General features: G+C 48.3%; 2 protein-coding genes across 3 annotated transcripts in view; one reads left to right on the top strand and one right to left on the bottom strand.

The window, feature by feature from the left end:
* Window positions 1-1,901: 1,901 nt before the first annotated feature.
* GABRE (gamma-aminobutyric acid type A receptor subunit epsilon) lies at window positions 1,902-19,609 on the top strand. The gene is made up of 10 exons (XM_081563900.1): window positions 1,902-1,954; window positions 3,083-3,085; window positions 6,080-6,300; window positions 6,731-6,798; window positions 10,949-11,169; window positions 11,696-11,778; window positions 13,162-13,299; window positions 17,009-17,161; window positions 17,279-17,478; window positions 17,712-19,609. The coding sequence occupies exons 1-10, from the start codon at window positions 1,902-1,904 to the stop codon at window positions 18,057-18,059; spliced, it is 1,488 nt and encodes a 495-aa protein (XP_081420026.1). The 3' UTR covers window positions 18,060-19,609.
* Window positions 15,588-21,199, bottom strand: part of LOC145535468 (melanoma-associated antigen 10-like) — a 34,375-nt gene continuing 28,763 nt past the window's right edge. For both annotated transcript variants that reach the window (XR_014075431.1, XR_014075430.1), the window contains exon 5: window positions 15,588-15,903. The gene's annotated coding sequence lies outside the window, so the exon portion shown is untranslated. The remainder of the gene's footprint in view (window positions 15,904-21,199) is intronic.

A 21,199-nucleotide genomic window follows, 5' to 3' on the forward strand; every position in this document is an offset into this window, starting at 1 on the left:
TCTGTGTGCAGGGCCGTGTCGCGTTGCACAGGCCACATGCCCACGAGGCTGGCCCTGCCACATGACTGGGAAGGATATACACAGGATGCCTGAATGTATTCTACAGTGTCGTCTTCTCTCTTGCAAAGTCTGAAGGCAGCAGATACCAGTGAAATCAGTGGCACTAAGACACACACAACTGCACACAGGCCAGTAACAAATCTTTGTCGAGTGCCTACTGTGTGCCCAAAACTCATCTTAAGTTTCAGGGATATGGTGAAGAACCAGACAGACTCTTTGTACAGCTTGGTTTGGTTTTCTTTTTTGGCACTGAGCTTACTCCAGTGGCGAAATGTTCAATAAACAATCTCACAAACAAATGCCCAAGAACATCATCAGTTAGTGAGCACTGTCTTGAAGATGACAAAGTATAGTGATGAGATGGGAGTGAGGTGATGGAGAAAGTGTATTAGATTAGCATGCGACAGCGAAGCCAGGACTTCCCAGGTGGCTCAGTTGTAAAGAATCCTCCTGCTAATGCAGGAGATACAAGAGACTCAGGTTTGAGCCCTAGGTTGGGAATATCCCCTGGAGGAGGAAATAGCAACCCACTCCAGTATTTTTGCCTGGAAAGTTCCATGGACAGAGGAGCCTGGTCGGCTACAGTCCATGGGGTCGCAAAGAGTTGGACATGACTTAGCGACTGAGCACAACAACAGCAAAGCCTGTCCAAAGAGCTCACAGCCCGTTGTACAGCAACACCTGAGGATGCTGCTAGTGTTTGGCATCAGCTCCACAGGCAAAAGTCTGCAATCCCTTCCCCTCTGAAGTGAATCATGAGCTTCCAGGTGAGAAAGACGAAGTCCAAGGACGCTTGAGAGAGACTTGAGATGTTCCCCGTGAAAGGGGTCAGAGATCCCACCCCCCACCTCTAGGGGCTTCTCACTTCCTCTGGGGGTCACCAGGAGCCAAGTCTCTAGAAAGATAGGGGCAGTCAAACTGGGGAATGAGGTTTCCAAGCTCCGCCCCTCCTCCAGCTGCTCCCTCTCACACCCAGGCCCCGGCGCTGAACTGGGAGCCAAATTGCCATCAGTTTCCTTTGGGTTCAGAAAAAGTCCTCCAGTGAATGGTTTGGCCTGGTCCTCTGGTGGTGGGTCCTCCCTCCACCCCAGATACCTGGGAAAATGGCCCACGTAGTAACTAACTCAGATCAGAGTTTCCTGGGGAGACTCTCAAGTCTCTTCTTTTTCCCCCTGTGCCAAGGAAGGTGCTAAGTTATCCAGCTTCCTTTGGACGCCCAGGAATGCGCTCTGAAGGGCTGGAAGGTGTGGAGTGAGGATGGGGGAAAGTCTCAGAGGCCAGGGGACTTGGGAAAGTGATGAGGTGCAACAGGTGGTGGCGAGGGGCGCGGGAAGCCAGGGGCTGGAAGCCACACTGCGATCCCATGGCGCACCAGCGGGCTGGCAGGGGCGGGGGTCGCAGCACCCGCATCTTGCCCCTGCCGGGCCCAGCCTGCAGTCTTTCTCCCAGCCGCAGCGGCTGCCCGCCGATTTCCCCGCCTGGGGCCCGCGCACCGCCGGCTCGCCTCCTCCTCCCTCCCCCACGTCCCCCGCCCCTGGCTGTCTGGCAGCGCCGCAGCGGTGGCGGTGGGGGGCGGGGGGCCTTGGCCACCGGGCTCCTTCCTTGTCTCCCTCCTCCTCCCCGCGCCTGGCCGGAGCCATCCCTCCCTCTGCCGCAGCCGCGTACACGTCGTCGGAGATTTCCATCGGGGCTTAGGGGGCGGAGCCAGGATGGGGGGCGCTGGGCGGGGCGAGTGGGAGGAGTGAAAGTTGGAGCCCGACAAAACCCTCCACGCCGCGCTCAGTGCGGCCAGACCGCGCGCAGCGACCTCCGCACAGGTGGTCGCTCCGGTCCCCGCCGCAATGTCGACCAAAGTTCTCCTGATCCTCCTGGGCATGCTGGTAATCCTTCCGTGGTGAGTCTCCAGCCCTGGACCCAGGAGCCCCCCCTACCCAGGCCCCGCTCCCTCTTCCCAGGAGCGAGGCTGGCTCCTGAGACCCCCGCAGCCCGTGTTCCTCGAGCCCCACTCCCCGCCTACCCCAGGCCCTCGCACGATCTACCCTGGTCCCGCGTCCAATCGACGCACACGGCCAGCCTTTGCCCCGCTTCCCCTAAGATGGGAGCCCCGGGCCCCTGAAGGGGCGCCCAGGAAGGAAGACGGGACGCCTGTCACCTGGCCGCTCCCGTTCCCCCTCCCTTTACCCCCTCGGGACCCCCCTTTCCAAACCACTGCACCGGCCAGGGACCGATCGAGTCCCCCCACCCCACCCCCTCCAGCCTTCCCTGGGAAGAGGTGACCGGCCTGGGCAGGTTCGCGCCTCTGGGGACTGGGGGGACTTTGGGAACGTGGCGCCCAGAGAGGCGTGCGGGCAGGGGGAAGAAACTGCGCTTAAAATGTTTGAGTGTTGGCTAGTTTGTTCTCTCGTTCGAAAAAAAAATTTTTTTTCTCTTTTCTGAGCGCCTAGTGAGTACCAGGCACCGTGCCAGACAACTCTGACTTTACTTGCTTCCCTTCCTGCCGCTCCTTTTGGTGCCAGCCCCAGGCAGGAGCCTTGGTTTAGTCCAAGAGTTCCCACCCCAGCTGTCCACCCCATCCCCCTCTACCGCTGGTTCCCTCTTCCTCCCTAATGCCCCCAGACGCCCTGCTGGGTCTTGGCTGACTGGAGCCAGGGGTCAAGAATGGTCATCTCGGAGGTCTGTGGTTTTGGATCCTGCATTTCAACCCCTCCCACTCTTCCAAAGACCAACAGCAGGTTTTCCCTGGAGCAGCCGGCTTCCCTCACACCTTCCTGGGGTCCTGGGACTTTGCCAGGAAGGTTATCCCCTGCATTTCTGGCTTCTGAGAGTGAAAGAGGACTGCTTCACATTTTTTAGATGGTTGCCCATTCAGCTCCAACTGTCACAAGTTCTTAAGCTTCCTGATCTTTCTAGAAGCCTCCACCACTAGACTTGTCTTGCTTTTTTGGTTTGGGGGGGGGAGTGGGAAGATGGCTTCTATCCCCACCTCAGAATACTTCAGCTCATCAGGGGCAGGGCTGTGTAGCCGGTTGCTGGCTCATTGGTGCCCTGGCGAGAAGGGGGGCTGGCCTCATCAGGGGGCTTGGTAAATATTTCTGAATGCGTGCTAGGAATTTCCAGTCATCCACATCCCTTCAGATGTGAACTGGACTAGTTGGGAGAGCTGACATGGTGACTAGGGCAAAAGAGGGATATAGGAGTGCAGAAGCGGGGAGGGGAGCAGAGAGGAAACCAACAGGGAAGAGGGGCTGTTGTGATGGAAACTACCCTTCCAGCCTGGGGAGAAGGACTGCAGTAACTCACACTGTCAGTTCAGACGCAGTCCACATGGTAACTTGTGACGTCATTAAAGAGCTGGGGAGGTGGCAGTGGGGTGTGCTGGCATGGGCCATCTTGAACCACCTAGCTCGGGTCCAGGCTCAGCTTAAAACCACTTGTATGACACTGGGCACAGCTCCTTCCTCCATCTGGGCCTCAGTTTCTCCATCTGTAAGGTGAAAAGAGGACTCATATGGGAAAAAAAAAAAAGCAGTCCAGTGGCCCTTCTCATATTCTCTTCCCTCTCCCTAGCCAGCTGCCTGAGCATCCTCTGTGGGGGAGGGGTTGCAGAAATTCAGCTCCATCTTGGACCATCACATCAAGAGGGATGTGGATGCTCGAAAAGCCCCATGGGAAGATCCCCACTAGTCCAGTGAATGAATGTTTTTCATGTTTTTATTATTTCTAGCCGTGAACGTTGGCTTAATGGCGAGCTGAGGAAAGGTATATACATTGTCAGCAGCTTCTTAACCCCAAGATCCCAGGATGACGGGGCTTTTTTATTTGTTTGAAATTTTTTACTGGCAAAAACAATTTATCAGATGACAGCAGCCTCAAGACCCTCTGATCTCATTTTCATGGCATACATAGTCTGTCAGAGGCTGTGGTGGTCTTTGGGCCTTTGCTTGTTTGTTTGTTTGCCTCTTGAAGCTCAGGGGTTCTTCTGGTTGGCTGTGGACTTCTGGGAGGGGTCATGGCAGGCTCTTGGCTAACAGTCCTAATCATGGCATGCTCCCAGTCAAGTCATGCATTTTGCAGTCCCCTAGTTCTCCATCCCCCCGCTCTCCCTCCCCCACCCCATGGAGGCTGGCATGATCTATTCAGAGGACATAGGGAAGAGCCTCAGGGAAAGAGGGCATCTCTGGAAATGCTATTAGAAATGGAAATTGCTTTCCTCAAGCCCAGTTCTTCCCTTACCCACAGTGGGAATTAGCCACTTCAGACATGAGAAATGGCATTGACTTGGCACATCTGGACACCAATTAAGCAATTCTAAGAGTTTGAAATACTGCGGGAGCATGCATTGTGCTGCTCAAGTTGGCCTTCCCTTGGTCTGCAGTACAGAGGCCATACCCGCATCTCCTGCCCTGTTAACCCCTTCTTTGAGGGAGCAAGTTGTCTGATTGATTTTGTAAACTATAAAATCATTTTGTAAGTTTAACCGAGATATACGAGTGTAGAAATCAGGAGTGGATTTTCACAAAGGAAACATGCCCATTTAACCAGCACCTAGACCAGGAAACAGAAAGTTGCCTGTCCCCTCCCCCACCCCCACCAGCTTCACCACTCTGCCCCCTCCAAGTACACCCTCTTCCCTAAAGGAAAACACTCTTCTGCCTTCCAACATCACAGATTAATTTCAATGATGGCTTTTGAAAAAGCTTTTAATTATAATTTTTTTCAAAGACATAGAAAAGTACAGAGAACAGTAGAGTGAATCTCCATGTACCCATCACCAGCCTCATTAATTATCAGCTCATAGGCAGTCTTATTTTCTATGTATCCCACCCACTCTCTATTTCCAGCTTAAATTCTTTTAAAGCAAATCTCAGACATCATATCATTTCATATGTAATTATTTTAGTATATATTTTTAATCATAAGGACTTCAAAAACAGACTAAAATACCACTATTACACCAAAAATGTTTAGAATGTTTCCACGCTGAAGAAACTAACCAGTCAGTATTCAAATCTCCCTTATTGTATCATAAATGTTTTTTTGTTGTGTTGTGCTCTGTTTGCTTTGATTTTTATGATTTGCCCTTTAAAATCATATAAGGTCCGTATATTTGCAGATTTTTATTAGCATTTTAATTTTTCAAAATGCATTTTTTAAAAATTAGAACATATATGCAGAAAAGTGCTCAAACCATAAGTGCACGGCTGACAAGTTGTCCAAAAATGATTCACACTGATATCAAAACACCCACATCAGGGACTGGAATATGACCAGAACCTCAAGCTGCCTGGTGCCCCCTCCCTCACTGCCTCCCAGCAAAGGAAGCATGACTCTGATTTCTAACACCATATCTTGTGTGTTTTATACATTTGCAGGTGGCTTTTTTAAGTTTTTAAAATTTTTAAATTTAATTCTTTGTGTAATTTTTTGGCTGTAGCACTCAGGTTGGATTCCTGTTGACCATCTATTTCCTAAATGATAGTCTCTGTTTTCTCTCAGTGCTCAGAGCTTCCCCCATCCCTGGCCCTCAGCTCCAATGTAGTAGAGTATCACTAAAGCAAAGACATGCAGTGTTCTGACCCTCTCTGGGAGAGAGTGCTCTGGCTTTCCTGAGCATTCCTCACAACCCTGGCCCTTTGCCTGCCCATTTGCTCCCAGGTGGCACTGGTCAGGCAGACTGGAGACCAAGGCTAGTAACGGCAGCTGATTGGCTAGAGCTCATACACCCACATCCTCTTGCTTTTACTTTGAAAAATTATTTTAAAATCTCAAACTTGCTTTTGTTATTGATTTTTGTTGAATAAAGAGTGGCCATTAAAGATGGATAGCATGGGAAGTTCCGATGGAGAGCAGCAAGTTTTAGAAGAAATTAACAAGAATAATCTGGCTCTTGATTTACTGTTACCAGGTACTCTTTAACTATGCTCTGGGTTGCCGACTTATTCACTCTGTCCCAGGAGGCACCAGCTGGGCCCCTTCAGAGTGGAGGACAGAGGTTCACTTGTTTGTTTTTATGTTCTAGCATTGAAGGACCTCAAGTTGAAACAGAGGAGGGATCCTCTGCCAGTGATGATGAGGTCTATGGCCCGAAGCCCCAGCCTCCTGAAAAGAAACTCTCCTCTGAAGAAATAAAGCCCACTGCTGTTGGTACCCATGAGAAACTTGGCAAAATGCCAACAGCCACGGAAATCCTGGATGGCATCTTCCATAACTATGACTACAAACTGCGCCCTGGCATTGGAGGTGAGTAGCAGGACATAAATCTCCCAGGCCCCAGAGGGGAGGAGGGTTGAGGGCCTGAGTGTGGAGAATGGGCCTGGGGTGTAGGTGGTGGTGCCCTGCATGTGGGCAGCTGTTGCTGACGTATCAAGTAAGATATGTTAGTGTTGGTCTCAGCAATGCCATTGACTTTGGTCTAGACTTTTCCCTTCTCTCACCCTCAGTTTTTCCAACTGTAAAATGAGATGACTGGACTAGATGATTGACCTTTGAGGTATGTCCAACTCTTAACAGTCTATAAATTGGGCCTTTTCATGAGAGAAGAAAGAAATGGTATCAGATCTTGAAACCATGTAGTTCAACCCTTACCCCCTTTATTTGCCACTGACCACACCCTCCCTTGCCCCACACTTCTGTTTGACACTTACCTCTGCCACTTCTGCTTACTTTATAGAGAGACCCACTGTGGTCACCGTTGAACTGTCTGTTAACACCCTCGGGCCTCTCTCTATCATGGACATGGTGAGTACTGAGCTTTGATTTATAGTATCTTCTAGCCTAGGGAGCTGACCCATGAGGCTTTTCGAGTACTTGGTTTTTCTGTGTCTGTAACAAAAGAGTTTGTTTTTGGAGGGGGGCATTTTAATCGACGAGGACTTGAGAAGGAGACTGAAAGGGGTAAGTCCCTTGCTGCCTGAAGAGGACCTTCGGAATCCTGACTGTATCTTCCAGTATTTCATTCAAAATAAAAATAATAAAGCAACTTGAAACAACACAGTGGAATGGCTCTTTTCTTCTGATAATGATTTTTATGGACTTAATCCCGTAGTTACCAACTGTTGCTCTAGGATTGTTTTCTCTAATTCTGCCCTACTTTCTTATCTCCTTTTCTACTACTGCTGCCATCCTACTGTCACTACTGTCCCCAGTCAGCCTCCATGAGCTCCTACTTGATATATACAAAATGCAAGGCTTCTGCCTGTCCCAGTCCACCTACTAACCCAGCCTCCTGCGTGACATGCCTCCTGTAGTCCCAGCCCTGCTTAAAGCATGAAATTCAACCCCACACTCTAGCCGCCAAGGCTCTCCATGTCTGCAGCCAACCCAGGGCTCTAGTTTTTTTTTTTTTTTTTCACTCCTTTAGAAATCACGTGCACTAGTCACACTAGCATATGGTGTTCCTAGGCTATCTTGTACTTCTGAGCCTTTGTTCAAGTGATTTCCACTTTGGGATGGCATTTTTCCAATTTTTCACCTTATCCTTCAAGATTTAACTCTAATGACATATCTTTCACGGCATCTCCCCTGACTTCTACAGCTATTAATTGCTCCCTTTTTTACTTACACCACACTCCTTTCTCTGACTCTCAGACCTTTCTAGCTTATATCACAGTTGTTTACCTGAACTTCTCTACCTCATTGTATTGTAATTATATATCCTGCGTCTGCCTTGCTCTCTCAACTATGGGTTCCTTGATGTCAAGGACCCAGCATATGTTAGCTGAGCAAATGAATTATAAAATATGTTCTGCAAGTGTCACTTTCATCTGTGGAGCCTGATAATGAGGAAGACTAGAGTAACCAACTCCATCACAGCCATAGTTCAGCCTATCCCAGGGCAGACACAGTTTTAGCATACACCCTGGTACCCAACAAGCACCATGTGACTGAGTGAGCTAAGTGTCTAGGCTCTGAGATAGTACTTGCAGATACACACTCAAAGGTAAGTAAACATTCATGGAAGCTCAAGGTGTTTACATAGGCTGAGTGCAAGAGTAGGGTTCCCCACTGTGATGCTTTGTTTGACTGCCTGATTCTTGGGGCACAATGATGTATGGCTATGCAAAAATTAGGACTTCCCTGGTGGCTCAGAAGGTAAAGTGTCTGCCTACAATGAGGGAGACCCAGGTTCAATCCCTTGGTCAGGAAGATCCTTTGGAGAAGGAAATGGCAACCCACTCCGTGTACTCTTGCCTGGAGAATCCCATGGATGGAGGAGCGTGGTAAGCTATAGTCCATGGGGTCGCAAAGAGTCAGACACGACTGAGCGAATTTACTCACTCACTCACTCATGCAAAAATTAATCCCAAAGCATAGTATCTTAAAATGAAAAATAATCATTAGGTCACAGCTCCTGTGGGTTAGGAATCCAGGCATGATTTAGCTGGGTTCTCTGTTTCAGGGTCTCCCAAGGCTGCAGTTAAGGTGTCAGTTGGGACTGGGGTGTCATCTGAAGACTTGACTAAGGGAGGGTCCACTTCTAAGTTCTCATGTAGTTGTTGGCAGGGCTTAGCTCTCTGGCTACTCTCTGTAGGCTTTCCACAGTCCTTGCCAGGTGGGCCTCCCCATAGGGCACCTCACATGTGGCAGGTGGCTTCCCTCAGAGCAAACAAGAGCATGAGAAAAAGTGCTCAAGATTGAAGCCACAAACTTTGGGGAAATAAGAAGGAAGAAGAGAAATGTGAGAGCAGTCAGATCTTTTTGAGTTTCTGTTGACATTTTAAAGCTTATTTTCCCTCTTCCCTTGATGTCAGATTTATTCTTTGCTGTCATCAATGTGCTTACCACTAAAATGAGTATGAATTTAGCAGTTAGTTTGACTAAAATTATTGATAAACCAAGAAATACTGGGTTTTGAGCCAGAGGTTGGGGTCCTCTGGTCCCACCATCATAGCCACCATTTACTCTTAACAAGAAAGGCACCTTTCAGATCATTGGTGGGAGCATGGCGAAAGTGGCCTGAAGAATAGTAGAAAATCTGTGGCTGCCACCTCCTTGTTATGTGTGTAAGATGTAATTTGGGAAATCTGTTTCTAACATCTGCAAGAGCCTTTGCTGTGTGCCTACTCTTGTTGGCAGCACTGATCTCACGGGATGGACTGCTACCTGACAAGCCTGAGGGATACAGTTTAATGACCCAGCCCTCACTGAACCTGGCATGTAGCACAGAACTGGTCCAAAGAGGAGCCAACAACCTGATTTTCTTTGGCCGGTAACATGTTGCTTTAGCCTGGGCCAAGTGCCTTTAGAAGATTCCGAACACTCATGTGGTATTGAATTTCCCAGAGAAGTCTGGCGATCTGCATAGTTCCCCATAGTTCTTTAAAGCTGTGGGAGGTCCCAGTCCTTGTACATAGCCTGTTTTTCTCTGGTGATACTGTCGAGTGTGGTGCTTGGTGAGGAGGAGTTCCAATACCCTTCAGTCATAAATCAGAGGTTGTGGAGAGCACAGGATTTGTCCTCAGGGAGAGAAAACAAGCCCCCTTGTCAGACTGGGGAAAAATTGAACCGTTAGTTATCAGTTGGTGTGTCCTGAACTTACAGTTGGAATCCGGTTAAATGGAAATGAAAAGCTTATTTGAAACCCGAGAGTGTAGCACAGGAGCAAGTGTGCACCGTAGTGGGGAGGCTTCCTCTGGTTACTCAGCAGTTCTGTAGGCCAGTTTGGAGCTGCCAGCCACGCAGGAGTGCAGAGCCACCCTGAAGGCCGCTCGTGAGGACTGGTGTGGCTTGGCAGGGCAGAGCTGGGGGCTCTGCATGTGAATGGTAGCCAGGCTTTTTCCTGTGTGATTCTCTGGACTCCTCCAGGGAACATTCTCAGTCTTGGGGGGCTGGCTTCCTGTAATTGGGCAGTGGCTCTCACCACCTTGTGTCCTGAGCAGCAAAGGCAAGCAGAGATGGTCTTGACCCCTGCTCCCCAACCTCTAGGGCTCTACAGCCCTCTTCATTGTGGGTTTCTGGTTGGTGGTGTTCATTATTTGATGCAGGAAAACTCACAGGAAAGGCTTAGGGGTCCTGCAGAGGAAAACTGGACCTTGACCCCCAAAGGGATTCTTGGAACAAGTGGAGTAAGCTGTGGAGAGTAAGGCAGGCGGAGGTGGTCCCAGGGCAGGGCCATGGCAATGGTGCTCTGAGCATCAGAGCCAGTATGTTCCCATTAACTATTTGTTTGATTTCGAACAGACTCCTTTCTCTCTGACCTCTAAAGTAAAGGAGATTGAACTAGCCCTCGAGGTTGTACCTTGGCCTTGTTCTGGTACAGACCTTGTGCTGTTCAAGCTGCTTGCAGTTCTATTAGAGTCTGTTTTTTTTCTCCTTTCAATACCAGTGGTGCAGATTTCTAACTTCTCATACCTCTTCCTCTTAAACCTTCTTTTTGATATTTAACAATTTATGTGATAGACCATATCTAGAGACCAAATACTTGTGGGTTAATTAACATCTGTGCTCCCCAAATAAAGCTGAAAGAGGCAACTTCATTGTATGCAATCAAAGGTGCGTATGTTTGTAAATGTTTAGAATGATTTTGAGCTGACATCTTTGATTTGCTATGGAAATGTGGGAGCCCAGATGGTGTTGGCCTGACTGAAGTAGCATCATAGTCCTACAGGGGAGTATCAATGTGATGAGCCCAGCCTTTACAATTAAGCCACCATTGTCTGTCTGTTTCTGGGTTAAATGTGTCTTCCCAGATTGCTATTCATTTGGGAATTTTTTTTTTCTTTCTGGAATACATGGAAATAGAGAATGTCCTTCAGCCAAACCCATGCTGTTTTCCTCTGTGGAAACCTAAGTGGGCTCCTCTCTACTAGATAGCTCCATCACAAGATGGCACGGGAATGTTCTTTGTCTGCACAGCCCCAAATGTGTGTTTTTCTATCCTTGCCACCAGGAATACACCATTGACATCACCTTCTGCCAGACTTGGTATGACGAACGCCTTCGTTTCAATGGCAGCTTTGAGAGCTTTGTTCTGAGTGGCAACTTGGTGAGCCTGCTGTGGGTCCCAGACACCTTTTTTAGGAATTCTAAGAGGACCCATGAGCACTCAATCACCATGCCCAACCAGATGGTCCGCATCCACAAGGATGGCAAGGTGTTGTACACCATCAGGTATGTCAAGCTTCTGGAGTCTTGCCTCCTGCGACTTTTCCCTTCTGAGAATTTTTGCCAAAGAAACATGGACTGAGGGTTCATCCTGAATGATACTTCTAAGGGCCCTTCCAGCTTTCCCAGACCATGAGCTCAATCCCTTGATGTATAGACATACATACTAAAGCCTCAGAATAAGAAGATATTGCTTAAGGCCACAGCCCGAGTTTGTGGCATAGCTGGGACTGATATCTGGGTGATATGGGGGCGGGGAGGTGGTAAAGAGTGGGAGAGTGTTGGCAGGTCCTTGAAGCTGTGATGGGCAAGAAACACAAGCCCATCTAAGCTGGTCCACACATTTCTCTAATGATGGAGGCCAGAGTAGCCAGATATTTCCAAGCTGTTCTTCCACTCTTTTTGTTTCTCCTTTGAGCTCTTTGTCTCAAATCCCACCATTGCCACTCATTGGCGGTGGTCCCCAGGCCCAAGCTGGGTGGATATGTAAGTGTTCAGGGCCAGCCTAATGAGGCTCCTTTCTCCCTTCCAGGATGACCATTGAGGCTGGATGCTCACTCCACATGCTCAAATTTCCAATGGACTCTCATTCTTGCCCTCTGTCTTTCTCTAGCTGTGAGTACCTTCTTAGGTTTCTGGGACCCCAGAGTCATCACACTGGGCCCCTTCTTTTTCTCATCCTTGCCCCTTACATTTTTCTGCCTTTGTTTTTTTCCCTTAAGATGGTACCAAGGTTGCCCAGGGCCTCCCAATCCATCCTCATCTCCTTTCCTGCTGACAATGCTGTGTTGCTTAACCTGGGCTTTATGTTGGCTTCCTCCTTCTCCTTTCCACACCATTTCAAATCAGTCACCCGCCTCTAAAGTGTATCTCAAGTACGTCTGCTCTCCATCTTCACTGTCATTACTACCTTGGTTTAGGTCTTTGTCATCTTCCACTTGGACTTTGCAACATCTGCACTTTGAAGCTGACCATGTCCAACACTAAATACACGGTCTCCTCCCAACATCTACCCTCAAAACAAATGCGTTGCTTCTGTGTCCCCATCTGTCTCATTGAAAGGCACCAGCAACCACTCAGTTGTCCAAGCCAAGAACTTTGATACTTCTTTCTTCTTCACCTCCTACATCTATCCAATCAACACATCCTGTTGGTGTTAACCTCCAGAATCTCTATTGATCTTATTTCTCTGCATTCTCTCTGCCACAGCTTTGACTCCTGCCTTTGTTCATTTTATTGTGCTTGAGTTATTGCACTGGGCTCCCATAACTGGTCTCCCTGAAAACAGGCCATCCTCATGTAAGAGCTAGAGTGACCTAGTGGAAGCATCATCTAGACTAGGTTACTCCTTAGTTTCAAATCCTTCCTGAACTCGTGAATCAATTCCAAATTGCTTAAAGTAGCACTCAAGGCCCTTCATGAACTGGCCCCTGCTATCCACTCTTACATACCTCATCCATCTTCTGTGAGCCGGCCATCCTGAACTTTTAACATTTCCATAATACATCAGGCATTTTCACCTTTCTGTGCATAGAACACACTCCTCACCCTTTCAGCCTCATCTGTACAGAGAATATTTATGCTGGACTTTTAAGACTTACTGAGCATGTCACCCACTGTATGGAGTCTTTTCTGGGTATGTCCCCAGCTGAACTTTCCCTCCTTGGTTTCTCCACTGTCCCACGGGCAGAGGTTTCTCAGAGGAATTCCAACAATTACAGATGTGTACTCACTGTCTTATTCAATAAAATGTGAATGCTTGAAGGCAGGGCTCCTGCCTTGCTCATCTCTGTGTGTCTAGCATAGGGCGTGGTACTGAGGAATGATCAGTAAATGCATTTACTGGGTGAACTTCAACAATGAGGTAAGGGAGGTAAGGCCCCACAGCTGGTGCAGCCAGAGTCAGGACTCCAGGGCATTGCTCAGACACCATGCTGTTGGAGGCCTGAGCTCAGCTTCCCAGTCTCACATGACTCGTCTTCCCACGTTGCCTTACAGTTTCCTATCCTGAGAATGACCTCATCTACAAGTGGGAAAATTTCACGCTTAAAATCAATGAGAGTAATTCCTGGAAGCTCTTCCAGTTTGACTTTACAGGAGTGAGCAACACAACTGAAACTGTCACAACCCTGGCTGGTAAGTGCACCTTTGAGCCAGGGCTAGCCAGAGGCCCAGGAGGGTGGTAAAGATGACTGAAGGTGGCCATCCGTTCGTCCAAATGCCATGTACTCGTTCCATGACAATATTGTAGAACATGGCTCCTGTCTTATAAATGCTAAGCACTTACAACTGTTTGCAGAGGAAACTGAGACTTTGTAACTATATCTCAGTCTCATCTGCAAAGAAGTAAGTGCTTTGCCAAGCCCCGGAGAGGGTAGGTGAGTAGATAAAGTTTTGTTGCTGTCGGAATTTGCAACTAGCCTTGTCATGCAGACTTTTTGGTTTCCAGTGCTTTGTTACAACTGACCTACTTGGACACTTGGGGAAATGGAGGTCATGTGAGTTCTCCATACTCAGAACAATCCAAGTGGTTCCAGTTGAGTGGGATGCAGTCTGTCCTGATGGGAGGTGGAGGCTGGAGTTCTGTCATCAGCTATCTGAGGGCTGGGATAATCTGGAGGAGGTTTCAGCAGCTACAATACCTGCCATATCAACATTTATTTTTAAAGGAGCAGCCCTGACATGCACAGATTCCCGTCAAAGGCTTCGTGGTGGATTCAACTTGGACATGGTGATCATTGGTTTCCTGACCTTGTCCCTCACAAGGATTAAAGGGGAGGGTCCTGGGTCTCTTATACTTTAGCTCTTATACTTTAGGTGTGAGTGTCTTTGCTTGTGTTCCTAGGTGATCTGAATGAGGAGCCAAGGGGCCTCCCTGGGGCTTCTCTGGGAGCAACCTTTTCACACATACTGACCAGTAAGGGCAGTGGCGGCTCTGCCCTCACCGTTTCCAGCCTGCGGATGGAACCAGTCACCCAGCCAGCCATTTACCATGGAAGGCATCTTGCCTGGCTTCCGTGTGGCTAGGCGGAAAATCTGCTTTTGCTTTACTCGTTGGGTTGGTCCCTGGGTGAGGGATAGCCCATGCTCATCTGGCTAGAGCTTTGCTTGCGCAGTACTAGGCAGGGGTAGAAGGCTGCTTTACAAGTGCTTTCCTTTTTCTCGGGGGCTCTGGGTAAGCAATTTTACTCCCTTTGACTTGGGACCCTTGCTCTTCTGCCAGCTGACCATTGGCATGCCTCTTACCTTTCTGCACCTTAGTTTCCCCAGACAGGTGGGGACCCATCATCAAAAGCAGCAGGAGACAAGGCCCATGGGCTTTCAAGTCACTAGTGGTTCCGTTTAGTAGATGGTTGTGCATTGTTTCAAAATGGTACCCTAGTGACTACAAAGCCCCAGAGGCAGCATCATCACCAATGACAATAGGTAAGCACCCTGCTTTCCTTGGAAGAGAGGAGAGTTCTTGAGAGAAAGGAGAAGGCCTCCTTTATCTTCTGTGAGAGATGAGTTGATCTTGAATCATGGTTTCTTCAGTATCATAGTTATCTTTGGGTCTGGTCCCAACTCTTTCAGTTTGTCCCTGGGCAATTCTCTCTGTCTGGAGTAGACTTAGGTCATAAGTTCCTAAGCTCCTAAGGGTTCAGAATGCAGTGCTAGCTTGGTACTCTGGCCACCTTGGGCCTTCAACCAGAGAATCTCTGCTTCAGGAGCTTTACCCCCAGTGAGTGAGGCATCTTTCACTGCTGGCTGTTGAGCCTTTGATAGAATTCACCCATGATTAAGATTTTGCTTTCTTGCAAGGGAGTTTATTCCTTTGCTAGATAACTCTGTTCATCAGAAAAACCTCTCTGTTCATCTGAAATTGAAATCTCTGGAACTTCCACCCATTAGACTTAGTTCTTTTTCCCTAGAACTACTGAGCTTCCAGTAAGTCTAGTCGATCTTCCACAGGGTCAAGATCAAAGAGCCAGTATTATGGTTCCAACCCTGGATCATATTCTTTTATAGACTATACAGCTGTAGTTCTTTTCCCTCCCCTTTGTTCTTCAAAGCTTTGGCTCCACTCATCCTTCTAGTCTCAGTTCCCTGGACATGGTCTTTTTCATTGTGTTCCTCTGACAGTGCAGTGACCAACTGTGCTCTGGCTGAGGCAGATAAGAACAGAAAGCATCTTTAGCTTTTCTCCCCCTCTGGCTCCTCAGCTCCAGATATCTTTTTTCCCTTACCTATGCCCCTCCAGTCCTCAGAAATAAGAAAATGTGTGTTAGTACCTTCACTTGGCCTTAAAGGATAAGTTCCCATCTGTTGACAAGTAGAGAAGGTTCTTCTTAGGTGAAATAGACAAAATAAAAATAGAAAAACCGATAGGATAATCAATCTTATTGCAACAAGAATATTTCAACTCAGTAAAGTTTTGTGCAGAGTGGTTGTAGCTGAGTAAGGCCATTTTAATTGCAGTCAAGACCCCAGGACAAGGAGCTAGGATCTCGATCAATAACATTCTGGCTAGTAGGCAAAGATGAGTGGTCCCTGCAGCAGCCCTGGAGGAGGAGTTCTATCCGCAAAGCTACTATTCTGGACACAGGTATTCAACTGGCCCCAGGCAATTTCCTGGCCTTTTCCAGAAGATTCTGAGAAGTCTTGCCCCTTGAGTGTCAGTGCTGCCAAGGTGAGTAGGAAAGGCTGGTCTTCCCATTCAGTCTCAACATATCCAGACTTCCTGGGAAGGTGATCTGTTTTCTAAAATAGGAGGACACATGGGCAGGTTAGTGTTCTGGTCTGCTTTACAGAACTGTTGCCAGGCAGCAGCAAGAGTTGTTGTGCATCTGCTGGGTTCTAGGCTGTGCTGGGCTGAGATGGGCAGGAGTGTAGCAATGGGGCTCAGATGAGACCTGCCCTGAAGGGGTTTAAAAACCCACCTAATAAGGCCACAAATTCTACAGCATCACTGAGGTGGAGAGTTGGAGCTTAGTTTCACTGAGGAGCCAGAAGTTGAACTATTGTAAATCCAACATGATGTTGAGAGTGAAAAGAGATATTCTGGCCTCAGAAAGGCCTCCAGAATCCCCGGGGGTCATGATAAGCATGCAGAGTGTTTGGGCATGTCAGAGTATAAGGCAGCATGACGGGTCCAACAGAAGATGCCAAGTGGAGATAGAGGCTGTCATCAGGTCCTGCACAAGCCATCACTGCCTAGGCTGAGAGCCAACATCAAGGACACGACACTCAATGAATGCGAAAACCTCAGTCAGCCTTGTGGATGTATGTTCTGCACACCTGACATCTAGAGGACTGACTGAAATTTTCACTTTCAGCTAATTCTTCTATTTTCTTGAAACACTCATTTTGGGCTAAGGTAATAGACTAAGAACAGGAGTCCAGGGTTCGAATATTGGTATAAATATCCACACACTATCTCAAGGAAGCTGAGTAGATAGGGTTAGCTTAGAGTAGGGTGTGGACATGGAGGCCTCAGTCAGCCACCTGGACATTAGCCATGTGGTTCTGATATCTAGAGGGCTAACTGATTTTATTGCTTTCACTTGACTGTTCTGCTCCCTATCCTGGAAAGATGGATGTGGGGTGTGTGACAGTGAGCTGAGAAAGAAGTGATTAAGGTTCTAGCCTTGGCTTGGCTCTTAACTGACCATGGGCCTGGCAGTGAGTCTCCTCTTGGGCTTCCTCTGTGTCTCTGTGTGTGGCATTGCCTTAATGTGCCTCTGTCCAAGGACCGTGGTGGGCATCCCATGAGCCTCTATTGGGCCCTAGTATGCATGTCCTTCTGTGTGTGGGACACCCTCGTGGCAGTGCTGTAGTGAGGGGGTATTTTTTAAATATCTTCCAGGTGATTTCATAGTCATGACGCTTTATTTCAACGTGAGCAGGCGGTTTGGCTTTGTGGCCTTTCATAACTATGTTCCTTCCTCTGTGACCACAATGGTCTCCTGGATTTCCTTTTGGATCAAGAAAGAGTCTGCTCCAGCCAGGACTTCTCTAGGTAAGTGGGTGAGGTAGGCATCTCCTTGAGGCACAGAATTGCCTTTTCTGGGGGCCTTTCCAAAGTGTAATATATAAGCCAGTGGTGCCGTCCACCTCCACTCATCTCCTTTCACAGGAATCACCTCTGTACTCACCATGACCACTTTGGGCACCTTCTCTCGGAAGAATTTCCCACGCGTGTCCTATATCACAGCCTTGGATTTCTACATCGCCATCTGCTTCGTCTTCTGCTTCTGTGCTCTGATGGAGTTTGCTGTGCTCAACTTCCTGACCTACAACCGGACGGCACCCCGTGGTTCTCCCATACTTCGCCATGTATGAGCTGGTATGGGAGTGGTGGCAAGGCTTTGGAGGATGGAGGCATGCAAGTAGGGCACTGGCACTCATAACACGTGGGTGGCCAGCTCACCAAGTAATGAGGGGTAACCTGGGGGGCAGGGCAAGAAACAGGGTGCCAAGCACTGAGTCCTCAGGAATCCTTGAGACAACACCTGGGCTTGGTTCATCTTCCGTTGACTCGTTCTGACTTCTTCGCTTGTTCCTTTCAGCCTCGTGCCCCAATCCGTGTCCGCATCCCTGTCATTGAGCATCCGGAAGCTTTTGTGTGTGACATTGAGGACTCCGAGGAGGAGGAGGGGGTGGAGAGTGAGGAAGACGAAGGCCCATCCTGCCCAGCCCAGCAGGCCGCCAGGCCAAGCCGCCCCCGGCGCTCTGCTGGCTGCAGCAGGTGGTGCGATAAGTACTGCTGCACGGTCCCCACTTGTGACGCCAGCAGCTGGCAGCAGGGCCGCCTCTTCATCCATGTCTACCGCTTGGATAACTACTCGCGAGTGATTTTCCCAGTCACCTTCTTCTTCTTCAATGTGATCTATTGGCTTGTTTGCCTTAACCTGTAGGTGCCAGCTGGTACCCTGTGGGGCAGCCTCCCCAGTTCCCCAGGAGGTCCCACAGCTTTTGCTAAGTGAGTTGGAGGAAAGCAGCAACAAGAAAATGTCTTTCCTTCCCCTTCCCCAGCCAGCAGCCGGCAGGGCATCACTCCTTGCCAGTCGCGCCCCACCTGGCCCATTCACCAAATCTCCTTAGCAGCCCATCTCAAGTAGAATGGCCCCATCTCTGTTTTTCCCGGGGCATGTATGACGCTCAGGCTTTGAAACGTAGACTCAGCAACCAGCCCCCTAAGATGGTGTCCATGTGCGAGTGGATTAGCCATCTCCCCAAAGGGCTAACACCCACTGCCTTTTCCCAGAAACCCAGCACTGCCTTTGTGGTGCTCTGGGCCCAGCTCTGGCCTCAGCCTCAAAGTGCACACACCAGCTGCTTGCCTGATCCTGGCACCTCCTAACGATGCCGGGCAGCAGTGTAACAGGGGGAGGGGATCTCCATCCTAGGTCCGATGATTATATTCTTGACTCTTGTCTCCCTGCCCTCCCTTGCCCTGCAGATAGGTGGGCACTGGCGTGATTCCTTTAGGAGGAGGGGAGCCAGCAAGTGAGGACAGTACCCCTCCCTCTGCTGCTGTGACACCTCCCTCTCCCCTCCCCTCCCCGCGGGCCTTCATTGTTCATCTGCACCACCAGTTCAATGCCTTGCATCCAGTGGGTGTCTATTTTTGTGTGTGATGATAGTAATGACCCCCTGCTTTGTATGCTCCTTTCTTCCTCCCCCTTGACCCTTGTGACTTTTCTGTGACTTCCCCAGTGACTTTCCCAGCCCCAACCCAGGTGCTAGGCCATGGTGACTTCCCGGGGCCAAGAAACCAAGGGAATTCTGCTCTCTGCAGCGGGCATTACCCGCACTGATTGGTGCCCAGCTGAGGCACAGCATAGGAGTTCTGCCACTTCCTTGGCCCCTGGACCTGTGAGCTGGTCCACTCCTATTCCTGGGGCACTCTGACAATCACAATCAATCAATTGAATTCCCTTAAATTTGTGCAGCACTTTACCTTTTGCAAAAGCACTTTTGACAAATTATTTCTATTTTGAGCCTCATAGCCCAGTGATATATTCAGGGCAGGATTCTTATCTCCATTTTGCAGATGAGAACCCTGAGGCACAGATTTCTATGGGACTGTGGATCTCACTGGAAACTACCCAGGAGCCCACTGTCACGTGACAGGGCTAGGCAGCTCTTTCCACCATGATTTGATTCTATAGCCTCTGCTGACACCCCAGTGGCAGGGCCCAGAGTGGCAGCCTCTTTTCAGCATTGGCCTGCTTAATTCCTGGGCCTCAGGTGCTCAGACTGCCCCAAAGATCTAACCTCTCCTGGCTCTAGTAACCCAGTGAGGTGAATTTGGACACGCCCCAATGCTTGTATATGCTTAATGAAATCTGTGTCTGTATTTTATTGGGGGGTGGGTGGGTAGGGTGTGGCTCCATCTGCTTTTTGTCACCATCAACTGTAAAGGGGAAATATATCAATAAATATATCAGCAAAGCATAAAAAATGTATGGCTGGTTTCTTGGGTGTTCAAGTTTGTTCTCTGATGAGGTTTTATTTTTTTTAATTTTTAGTTACTTATTTTTGGCGTCACTGGGTCTTTGTTGCTGTGCACGGGCTTTCTCTAGTTGTGGAGAGCGGGGATTACTTTCTTGTTGAGGTGTGAAGGTTTCTCACTGCGGGAGCTTCTCTTGCTGTGGAGCTGTGGAGCACGGGCTCTAGGGCATGGGTTTCAGTAGTTGCAGCTCACAGGCCCCAGAGTATGGGCTCAGTAGTTGTGGTGCACAGGCTTAGTTGCCCCGTGGCATGTGGAATCTTCCCGAGCCAAGGATCGAACTTGTGTCCCCTGCATTGGCAAGTGGATTTTTAACCACTGGACCACCAGAGAAGTCTTCTGCTGAGGTTTTAAATCTTAACTCAGTGACTCAAATCTTTGTCTGTTATCCTCCCCCATCCATGACTCCTAGACCTACCATGCACTTGCCATGTATTTTTCTCTCAGTGGAGAACTTAAGGGAAGACACTGACCAAGTGGGTGGCCCCCTTTACTGATTCTCTTACTTACTCCTATGCCTCTTCTCCCTTCCATGTTTCTTTTGCTTTGCCCGTTATTCTAGCTTCATCTAGTCAGCTTCCTAAAGATCATCAGACTCAGAACACTCCCCGTTTAAAGATGGGGATGCTGAGGCAACTATCACACAACCAGTCAATAGTGGAGTGGGACGAAGTCAATACCCTGTCTTGGTTTAGAACAAGCCTGGAGATCTTGGTTGATTACCCTTCAAATGAACTTTCTAAAGGTATTGGCAAGTGTTGGCCCTGGCATCCTTTGACACATCCAGCTCTAAGGAAAGTCAGAAAAGATAGTAAGAACCAAGCAGGAGACAAAATGGCATCTGAACAGCCAACAGTTTTGCCATAAAGTTATTGAAATGATGTGCACTTTCCCTGTAAGAAATCTATATGCCTTTACTGTATATTTTCTGATGTCCTAACCCATGACACATTACAATTAACAATAACAAGTAACCAGGAAAATAGTTGCTCACTTTTAATTATATTAGATGCAGGGATGGGGGGAGAGAAAGCCTGGCTCCTGAGCAATGAGGACATGGAAATTTGTGAGCATTCATATTTAAATGCATTTTGAAACTGATAGTGCAAACCTGATTTCTTCAACACACTACAGTAAAGCTAAAAACAAAATTCCTACCATTAGTAAATTTTAAGAAGTTCATGTAAACAGTTCTTTAAAAATGAAGAAATTAAAACCATAATTGGGTGCACAATATCAAAAAATCAAATTAATGAGGAAAAAAAATCCATATGTTTAAAAACACATGGGATGCAGCCAGCACCACATTTGGAGAAAAATTCATGATTTAAGCATTTCAATTACTGAGCACAATGGAAGATAAATGAGTTAAGCATGGAAACCTATAAACTGGAAAAAGGATAAAAGCACATTATATCTTAGAAAAGTTTGAGGGAAAGAGGGATTTAAAAATTAATTAGTGTCAGGAGAATTAGCTACTCATTTAAAAATAAATAAAACGTGGTATCTGTCTCTTTCTCTACAGCAACATCACAGATGAAT

The sequence above is a fragment of the Giraffa tippelskirchi genome, chromosome X (genome assembly GCF_054371585.1).
Source record: "Giraffa tippelskirchi isolate mGirTip1 chromosome X, T2T-mGirTip1v1.2.pri, whole genome shotgun sequence".
Taxonomy (NCBI): domain Eukaryota; kingdom Metazoa; phylum Chordata; class Mammalia; order Artiodactyla; family Giraffidae; genus Giraffa; species Giraffa tippelskirchi.